This window comes from Heliangelus exortis, chromosome 17, assembly GCF_036169615.1.
Source record: "Heliangelus exortis chromosome 17, bHelExo1.hap1, whole genome shotgun sequence".
Lineage (NCBI taxonomy): Eukaryota > Metazoa > Chordata > Aves > Apodiformes > Trochilidae > Heliangelus > Heliangelus exortis.
This window is the reverse complement of record NC_092438.1, coordinates 12755873-12765594: the sequence shown is the minus strand read 5'-3', so window position 1 is coordinate 12765594 and position 9722 is coordinate 12755873. Positions and strand designations below refer to the sequence as shown.

General features: G+C 56.6%; 2 protein-coding genes across 3 annotated transcripts in view; both read left to right on the top strand.

Annotated features, from left to right (window-relative positions):
* The first annotated feature begins 3741 nt into the window (after positions 1-3741).
* On the top strand, positions 3742-6839 carry NHLRC4 (NHL repeat containing 4). Its single transcript, XM_071760623.1, has 2 exons — positions 3742-3864; positions 5477-6839. Exon 2 carries the CDS (start codon positions 5493-5495, stop codon positions 6549-6551), a length of 1059 nt encoding a protein of 352 aa, XP_071616724.1. The 5' UTR covers positions 3742-3864; positions 5477-5492; the 3' UTR covers positions 6552-6839.
* A 1178-nt stretch (positions 6840-8017) lies between these two features.
* PIGQ (phosphatidylinositol glycan anchor biosynthesis class Q) overlaps positions 8018-9722 on the top strand; it is a 35580-nt gene continuing 33875 nt past the window's right edge. The window contains exon 1 of one of the 2 annotated variants that reach the window (XM_071761057.1): positions 8018-8130. The gene's annotated coding sequence lies outside the window, so the exon portion shown is untranslated. Of the gene's footprint in view, positions 8131-8218; positions 8367-9722 lie in introns of those variants that run through there. The other variant, XM_071761056.1, reaches the window with a different exon arrangement.

Below are 9722 nucleotides of genomic sequence, written 5' to 3'. Positions count from 1 at the left end.
AAGTGCTGGTGGCACCCTACAGAAGGGATGGTTCCCCTCCCTCTCCTGCCATGGCCTTCCAGGGCAGCCCCTGCCCCTTGTCTTTGGGCCACCAAGATGGGACCTTCAGGAGGTGGCTGAGCTGGTTGCAGCACTGCAGTTGAAAAGAAGAAAGCTTTTACCTTTGCATGTAAACAGGGGATGGGAGGCAAACTACAGGGGTGGCTTATCCAGCCTGCAATCTGCACCCCCAGGGCCCTCAGCCCACGCCATGGCAGGGCCCATTACACGGCTATTTGGTCACCCCAAAGGCATCTGCTAGGGAGCCATTACCTGCCCCTTCCAGCAGACCCACCCGATAGCAATCTTTCTTGGTCATGGTTGACCAAAGTTCCCCAACTCACATGTCCCCCCCACCTTCCCTGCCAAGCCAAGCCCACTCCCAGTCACCAGCTGGAGGACACAGCCAAACCCCTGCCCAGCCCAGCAGCCCCCCCCCCCCCTTCTTCTCCAAGGGCTTTGGGGATCTGGGGTCACAGCAGGTCCCCAGGGAAGCTTGGAGCCCAGCAGGTCCTGGTCAATGGAGCTGCACAACTTTTATGTATTGCTAGCCCCAGGTGGGTACAGCTGCTCCTGCTCAAGTATTCCTTCTCCTCTGGGTTCAAGAGCAAGGGAGAGCTCAGGGATTGGAAGGGGAGGGAGAAGTTTCCTAATAAGCAAACCCTGGGGGAAGGCTTATCTCTCGCAAGGCAGTGGAAGGAATGAGATTTCAAGGTTCCTTGTGCAGGTTGTGGCTCTCTCCATCCCATCAGCACAAGGACATGGCCCCAGGGAAGCAGAGAGATCTGGCACAGCTTCTCTGGGAAGCCTGGGCCAGGGGCTCAGCACCCTCACACCAAAGAATTTCTTCTTAATGTCTGACCTAAATCTCCCCTCTTCCAGTTTAAAGCTGTTCATCATCATCCCATCCTTCCAGGTTCTTGTCCAAAGTCCCTCCCCAGCTTTCCTGCAGCCCCTCCAGGTACCAGAAGGTTCCCCTCAGGCTTCTCCAGTCTGAAGAACCCCAACATTGACCTGCAGGGCCATCCTGAGGGAATGCAGCTCCAGGACTGCTCAGGTAGGTTGTAGGTTGTTTTCTCCATCCCCCCACGGTGTGCAGCCAGTGTGAGCAAAGGTGGAGGAGCAGCTACTCCAGCTTCTCTGCTTTAAGCGTAGGAAAAAAAAAAAAAGAGTATGAAAAGCTACAAAATTTTCCTGCTGGGTTTTCCCCCCTGCTCAGCTGGTATTGCAATTGAAGGTTTCCTTTCCTTGCTCCTAGAGAAATGGATCCGTTGGTTTCCCTGGGTATTTGCCCAGGGCAGAACCATTCTGGCTTTGGAGTTGGATCAAAGGCCCCCAGAGGGAAGTTCTGAAGGTTTAAGCACTTAAAAGTGAAAACAGGGGCAGGTGAAAACAGCACGGATGCTTCCCAAAGGCAGCCAAGCTGAGTGGGGAGAGGGTTTCCCTGGGGCAGGGTGGGTTAGGGCAGGGTGAGGATGGTGTTTGATCTCCTCCTGCCTGAAGGCTGCACACCAGGGGCTTTGCTGGCACCAAAGCCACACAGGAGATGCTCAGCAGGGCCAAGGCCACCAGGGCTGGGTGCTCTCTGCTGCTGCACCCTTAGGGTGTGGGGGAAGATGCTGAGGGTCAAAGGGATCAGAGGGAAGGAGGAAATGTTCCTCCAATGCTGATTGAAGCCCCGGGAGCACCTGTGTGGCAGTCCTGGGACACCTCTTGCTCTTGCACACACACCCAAACGTGGTAAATTGCAGCTTTTTGGTAATCAGTGCCAATCATCACCTGGCTGTTCAGTCAGAGGGAGCTGCTTGGTGTCTGCTGAAGGAAAAGGGAAGCCCATGGCCAGCCAGGACCAGCCATTTGCCCTTCATCCCCACAACCACCATGGAGCTCCTGCTCTCAGCAAACAGTCACAGCCCTGCACTAAAAACTCCCCGTGCTGCTGGTGAGGAGCACTGGGGCAGGCTGAGGACTGCTGGCACTCTCAAGTTTGGAGTTCTCAGGAACTGAGCTACAGAGGGGGCTCCTTGCACAACAACAACGAATGATCCACGGGTGCCACGGCCACTCACATCCCCCTCTCTACAGCCGTGGAGGTGTGATCTGTCCTCAGTATTCCCAGGGGTTGAGTTTGGATCTTTTTTCCCCACAAGTCCATGACTAGGTAGCAATGACAGCAACCCATCCCATGGGATCTTCCTCTGCACACATGCACAGTGCCAAGTGGATGCTGCATCCATCTCCCTGGACATGGGAACTGGCAGAGACTCCAAGCTCTTATGTTCCTCCTGAAGCTGTCCCTGGGCCTAGGAAGAAAAAGACCCAAGGGGAGGAGTGATGTGCTCCAAGAAAGCCTGAACTGGACCCCAACTCATTTCCCCCATCCATCAGAAGGATCAGAAGGACCATGGCCCCATCCTTGAACCCTGCAGCTCCCTGCCTTGGCGTGGGCAGGGACTGTGCCAGAGCCCTGCCATGACACAGGCATCTCCTGGGGTCCAGGGGTGGCTTTCAAACAGGTTGTGACAGAGCCACAGTCACAGGTTGTGACAGTCCTGGAAAGGTGAACGGGAGCCCCAGGGCCAGGCTGTGTTTGTTTATCCTGGTGATGGAGCACACAACAGCGAAACAAAAGGTCAGACCCTGTTGCCCTGGGAGATGGTTTTTGAAGCTGCCTACCATCCTGCTGGGGCTCTGGTGGAGCAGCCCCAGCACTTGTCATGTCAAGTTATTTTTGTAATTTTGGCTGGCTGGAGGTCTGAAGCAGCCTCCCAGATGCTGTGAGCTTTGGGGACCAACTGCTATGGGACCAGAAGGACCTGAAACAGGGAGTACCCAGCCTCGGGGCTTTGGAAGCAGATCCCTTTCCCCATCTCCTGCAGCCAACCAGATCCCAACCCACAGCCTTCATCTGGAGTGCCAGGTACACACGGCTCCTCTGAGCATCCCAGAAGTTGTGAGGAGTCTGATCTAAACTTCATTTACCTTCAGATCATCCAAGGAATGAAGTGACAGAAACTTCTTCAAGCCTTGGACAGCTTTAAGGCAGCTGCTTTGAGCTCAGTGCTGGTCAGGGTGGGCCAAGCAAGGACACCAGGGAGGAAGGGCAGGTCCAACCAGCCCCTTGCAGGCTGCTCCTGGTTTACTCTGCTTTTAATCCTCAGCCTCTTTGCTTGAGCTGAACAGATAAACACCCCTGTCAGCTCCAGACACAGACTTGTCCAGCTGGGGGGGAGCCAGGGCTGAGCAGCATGGAGAAGCAGAGCAGGGCTGTGCCCAGGAGCCCTGACTGATCTCCCTCTTCCATTGCTGGACCTCAAAGCCTGACATGGCAGAAATCACCCAGGTCCTTTCTGCGGGTGTGGAGACTGGGGCACAGCGAGTGCCAGGAGCTCTGTGACAAGGTGTGAGAGTGTTCCTGTCCCTCCCCAGCAGCTGAGTCTCACCTTAAGGGTGAAGTGCAGCACATCAGTGCCTTTGCCTCCACATAGAAACCTCGGGTTGTCTCCACAGGTGGTCACCTTGGGGCTTTTCCTCCCTCTGGCAGGGGCAGGTAGAAGAGAAACAGCCCAAGCCTGCAGGAAAGGCACCTTCTCTCTGGGCAGGAGACCAGGAGGGAATAAAAACCGAGTGTATCAGCCCTCATCTTGTTGCTTCTGGTTGTCAGCACAAGGAGCCTTTGTGTTCACCCAGGCTGGAGGGCAATCACCCGTCACTAACAACACAATATCCCTGGCTGTGCCCCGAGCCTGGCAGGACACAGGACGGAGCTGGTGGTGACAGAGCTGCCAGGGAAGGAGGAGCAGCCCCCAGGACATCAGGAAAGAGGTACAGGATCTGTTGAGCTGGGCTCGTGGTCACACAGAGGTGGTCACTGTCCTGAGCTGTGCTGGGGACAGCATCAGGAGCCTTTTTCTGGGCTTAGACCTGTGGATGAGCAGCTCAGGCTTAGCTCAGGGTACAGCACCAAGGGCATGAGGCAGCTTTGGGTGCCCAGCACCCTGGAAGTGAGGTGAAGACTCCCTAGGGCTGGGTGTGTGGATGTTGCCAGGTCAGCTCCCTGAGTGGTGACTCAGTTTCCCCTGACTGGACTGTAAATCCAGTTCCTTGGATTTTAAACTCTAGCTGGCTGTAAAAGAAGACCCCAGCAAGCAGCCATGGGGCCAGTGGAGGGCTTGCAGCTTCCACCCAGCAGCTTCCACCCACCAGGTCTCTGCTGCCCAAGGCACAAAGCACAACCACTCAGGGGAAGAAGGTGGCAAAGCTCTTCTCAGGCCCTGAAAATAGCAGGAATTGGATACCCTCCATATTCACACTCACCTCCTCCACCATGTGTTGGCATTTGATAGCTGTGCAAGTATTCAGGGGGTGACTCCCAGGCAATTGTGCTATTTCAGGGGTGGTTTGGGGATGTATTGCTGGTGCAGGCAGCATAGAGAACGAGATGCCAGATAATCACAGAATTCTGGAGATCATCTGGTCCGTGCCCCCCTAGAGCAGGTTGCACATGATCCCATCCATCACAGGATGCAGGTGATAAAGCTGGAGCTGTGGCTTGCAAACAGCCACGTGTGTCCATTAGAATATTAATTATAAACACATTTAAAGCCAAGTTAACTTCTGCCTCCCTGAGAACTTCATGAGTCCACGTTTCACTTCACATTTCTCTGACCATCTCCTGGCTGTGTGCTATGAGCTCTGCTCCAGCCAAACCCTGCAGAGCACACAGCAGAGCCAGGTTTTCACCTCTGCTGCTTGGGGACTCATTCCTTATCGTTTTAGAACAGAGGGAGAGTGGGCAAAAAAGAAATTGTGGGAGCTCTAGTGTCTGAAAAAATTGTGTGGGTTGAACGTGTCCTTCAGAGCAGTATCTCCCTTCTTCTTCCTGGCAAGTGTTTGGCTGTTTCAGGAATAATTTGATTTTTTGGGGTATGGAGGGAACTGCCCTTAACAAAAACAGGGACTGGGCAAGTATGGCTCAGGTGAGAGTGCAGGAATTGTCATCCTCAGGGTCTCAAGTGTTGCCTCATGGACTGAGCATGGTCTGGAGACATGAGGCCTACAGAAAATCATGTTAAGTGTTAAGGGTCTGAGAGAAGCCACTCATGTCAGGAACTGGAAAGGTGCTCACATACGGGGTTCTCCTCCACACACAGATTCTCAGGCCAGGTCTGGCACCAGCCAAGCTGTTGTTGAAGCTGATAGATCTTTTGGTCTGGTTCCTCCTGCTGCAGATCCTTCCACTTTCTGCCACTGTCTGTGTTTGTCTTTATAACCTCAGAATATAATTCACTGGCAGGGTTATAATCCGGTCTCTGTTGCACCTGAGTGAATCCAGAGTAGCACCAACACCTTCACCCTGGCTGGACAGCAAGAAGCTGCATCCCCAGGGATGGCAGCAGGCAGGGACGGTAATGGTCCTACTGATTTCCCCAAACAGGAAGAAGAGATTTGTCATGGACTACACTCTGGAGACCAGCCAGCAGAAAGAGAAGCTTCTGAAAACCATCTACACCCTCCAGCTGAAGTCAATCTCCACACTGCAGACAGCCAGCCCGTTACTGAGAGGCCAGCGTGGCATGGGCATGGTGACACAGCAGCAAGTCCACGAGCTGGCAGGCAAGGCCAAAAACTTGTGTGGAGACCTGGACAACATCAAGAACCTCCTCCACTATTGCCAGGATGATCTGGTCCAGCAGATCCCCAACCCCACTGGCAACCGCTATGGAGGAGTGAGTGGGATCCATTGCTCCCTGGATGGCTCCATCTATGTGACAGCTGAGAGTGCTCCCTGGGTCCACGTCCTCAACAGCAGAGGCCAAACCCTGCAGTCCCTGCCCTGCCAGCAAACCAGGAAGGAAAGCAGCACTTTCTTGCCAGAAGATGTGACACTGACTCGGAGGGGAATGGTGGCTGTGGCTGACATGATGAATGGAGCCATCTGGGTCTTCAACCCTCACACCACCCTCCCCAGGGGGGAATGGATAAAGATCAGGAAGGTCGGTTCCCCCAGGGGCATCGGAGTGGACTCCACGGGCAAGATCTTGGTCGCAGACTATGCACAGGGCCAAGTGCACAGCTTTGCTCTGGACCATGCCTTCAGGATACTCAACATCCACTCGGTCTCTGACCTGCAGGGCCCACGTTATGTCAGCCCAGCACCCAACGGGGGCTTTGTGGTAAGCGAGGAGTGTGGAGATGTCAAGGTCTTCATGAGCAGCCACAAGCTCCTCTGCTCCCTCAGCAGCAAGTACGGGCACCAGTTTGGGAACCCAGCTGGGGTCTGTGTGGATGTGGATGGCAGCATCCTGGTGGCAGACGAGCAGCGCCGTACGGTCCACTTGTTCCCAGAGAATGGGGCTCCCATCTGCCTGGTGTCCACGGGGCTGAGGAGACCCACGGGTGTGGCTTGCTCCTCCTTCGGGCACCTCTTTGTGGCAGACACAGGGGAGAACTGTGTCAAAGTCTTTAAGTACCACGTAAAGGCCCCTTACAGCCCCATAAACCCAGCCTAGCACCCGGGCTGGTTCCTCTCTGAGCTTTGGGTCTGCTGGTGGGTTGTGAGCTCCACAGCCAGGCACTGTCCCCATACTTTACTGCCTTTTTATTCCCCACCTTCCCCAGATGGCAGAAGCAAGGACTGGCCCAGCTCTGAGTTTCTCTGGCCCACCAGGAGTAGCTAATGGAGAACGGAGCTACTCAGAGCTGTCCGTGCTTTGGTGCTTTAGCAAACGAGGTGTCTCCCACGCCCTCAAATCCTTGTGTGCTTCTAAAAAGTGAATATAATTATTTCTCCTCCCCTCCCCACCACCGTTTTTATGTGGCCACGGTTCCACCTCCCTGACTCCGGAGTGTGACCGGCGGGGTAAGGCTGGAGCTGGCAGACACGGGCTCTCCGGCAGGCTGGCTTCACAGCACACTTCAGGAGAAGGGCAAAACGAACCGAACCCGTTCCGTGCTGCTTTCCTGACCTCTGCAGGGAAGCAGGAACTACTGCATGGAAAACATTGCAGACGGGCACGTCGGGTTGCTCAGAGCAGCTCACGTCCCGGGGAGGGGAGTTGACTCTGCAGTCCGGTTCTCCCCGGGAAAGGAAGGCTCCGGGAGGCACAGCCCTTATCAGCAGGGAACAGGGGACAGCGGGAGGGGTGTGGGGACAGCGGGAGGGGTGTGGGGACAGCAGGAGGGGTGTGGTGACAGCATGAGGGGTGTAGGGACAGCGGGAGGGGTGTAGGGACGGGGTTGGGGTGTAGGGACAACGGGAAGGGTGCGGTGACAGCGGGAGGGGTGTAGGGACAACAGGTGGGGTGTAGGGACAGCGGGTGGGATGTAGGGACGGGTTTGGGGTGTAGGGACAACGGGAAGGGTGGGGTGACAGCGGGTGGGGTGTAGGGACAACAGGTGGGGTGTAGGGACAGCAGGAGGGGTGTGGGGACAGCGGGACGGGTCTCCTGCCCCAGCCTCCTGCTCAGGCTCAGCCCTTCACAGCTCCGCTGCCCCTGTCCATCCCAGAGCCCAATCAGCACCTCCCGCCCGCCCCGAACGAACCCCATGGGGGACCCTGGAGCGATCGCCCACCCCCAGACCCATCTCCTTGCGGAGAGAGGCAGCCCCGGGAGCGATCCCGGCAGCAGGGAGCGAGGCTGCGGGTTTTGCGGGGCAGGGATGAGCCCATCCCAACCCATTCCTTCTTGGCGTCAGCTCCCCCCCAAAAATCAATCTCCGCTTTATTTCCAAGTTTGTGGCACCCGACAAAAAACAATAAACAAACCCTTTTCTCTAGCCCACCTCCGGGGGGAATGCACTCCCATCTCCCCAGCACCTTGGACCCTCTCGGGTGGCCCTGGGATGGCAATGTCCCTACCCATGGGCATCTGCAGGGATGGGGACAACAGGGTCCCGTGAGACTTGGACCTTGGCGATGGGGACAATGGGGTCACCTAAGGAAAAGTGAGCCCTTGGCCCGGGTGCCAGCAGGCTGAGGGCTGGGCGGGCTGGAGCTCCTTATCGGGCAGCTCAGCCCCGTCGCCTCCCTCCCTGCCGGCCCCGGGAAGGCGCTGGGGCGAGCGACAGACGGGCGAGCAGCGCTGCCGGGTAAGGCGGGGCAGACCCCGGCCCAGGAGCTGCTCCGGGCCCCTTTCCGTGGCCATAAAAACCAAGGCGGGGAGGGGAGCGCGGAGGGCGGGCGAGGAGACGCGGGGCAGCCCGGTAGGGCGGAACGCGGGAAGGCGGTTGCCGGGGCCGACCGGGCCTTTCTCGGTGCACATCCCGGCACCGGCGGCGTCTCCGAGCAACCGGTCCCGGAAGCGGGAGGCGAGGCGGAGCGGGCGGTAGGAAGGGCGGCGGGGGGCGGGGGGCCCGGCCCGGGGTTTGACCCCCGGCCCCGCCTCACCGGCGGCCTCAGCCTGGGCTGGGGGGTCCTGTGGGTGCTGGGGGCGGCCCGAGGGCCGGGGTGGGGTTGGTTACATTTGCCGTAGCTGTGATCCAGGGGTGTTGGGGAGGAGGAGGCGTCACCTCGCTGCTGCCTTCCAGCTTACTGTGCCCTGAGATCACATTTAAAACCGGACGAGTTAGAAGCCGGTGGGATCTGTAGGGATTTGCTGTGCTCTGCACTCTGTGTCTCCCGGCCTGGTGGCCCTGAGGCTGTGGCTGCCCCATCCCTGGCAGTGTCTCAGCCCAGGTTGGATGGGGCTTGGAGCAACCTGGGCTGTGGGAGGTGTCCCTGCCCATGCAGGGGGGTTGGATCTTGATGATCTTTAAGGTCCCTTCCAACCAAATCCCTTCCAACCAAAACCATTCTGTGATTCTAAGACCTGGAGATGCTCAGGTGAGGGTTTGCCAAGGGCTCAGCACCCCTTGGCATGGCTGGTGGCAGCCCAGGTGGTGAGACCAAGGCCATGTCTTGGTCTTCACCTTGTTTTTCTGTCTAAAGTTCTGAGGAACGGGTCCTGGGGTCCTTCCTTCATTTGCTGGTTGAACTGATGCATTTTAAGTGGTGTCCATTGCTGGTTTTGCTGCACCTGAGGTCTTTGTGCTGATGCTGTGTGGCATCTCGGGGGAGAAGCTGGGGCTTTCCAGGAGGAATGGGCATATCTGGAAGACTTTGGGCTCTTTAGGAGCAACAATTTAGCATATTAGAAAGAATTTCTTTATGGAGAGGGTGATCAGACATTGGAATGGGCTGCCCAGGGAAGGGGTGGATTCTCCATCCCTGGAGATATTTCAAAAGAGCCTGGATGTGGCACTCAGTGCCATGGGCTGGGAACCACGGGGGGAGTGGAGCAAGGGTTGGACTTGATGAGCTCTGAGGTCCCTTCCAACCCACCCAATTCTATGATTCTATATTGGCTGCTGTTAAAATTAGCAGCAGTGAAACAGTTGACTGGGACATTTAAAATGTCAGCTTTAGTTTTCAAACAGTCTGTTGACACGACTCAAGGAGGATGCACAACCAGTGATGGATTTGGGAATTACCAGCTTTGCTGCCTGAGTTTCCAGGCTGGCTCCCTGGTTCCTGCTGCTCCTTGGCTGCTTTTCAATTATTGGGATATATTCTAGAGCCTGAAAATTTGGTCCTCTGGTCAGGAATGGAGGAAAAGTCCCTCTGTGGCCTCCAAATTTAGCCGTGGGCTGGAGGATCTGTGGGGCAGTGAGGGATGCACTGTCTGCTCCCAGCAGCTTAGTGC

Excerpts from the sequence above, each read along its gene's own strand:
- NHLRC4 (XM_071760623.1), top strand. The coding sequence starts at position 5,493 with ATGGACTACACTCTGGAGACCAGCCAGCAGAAAGAGAAGCTTCTGAAA.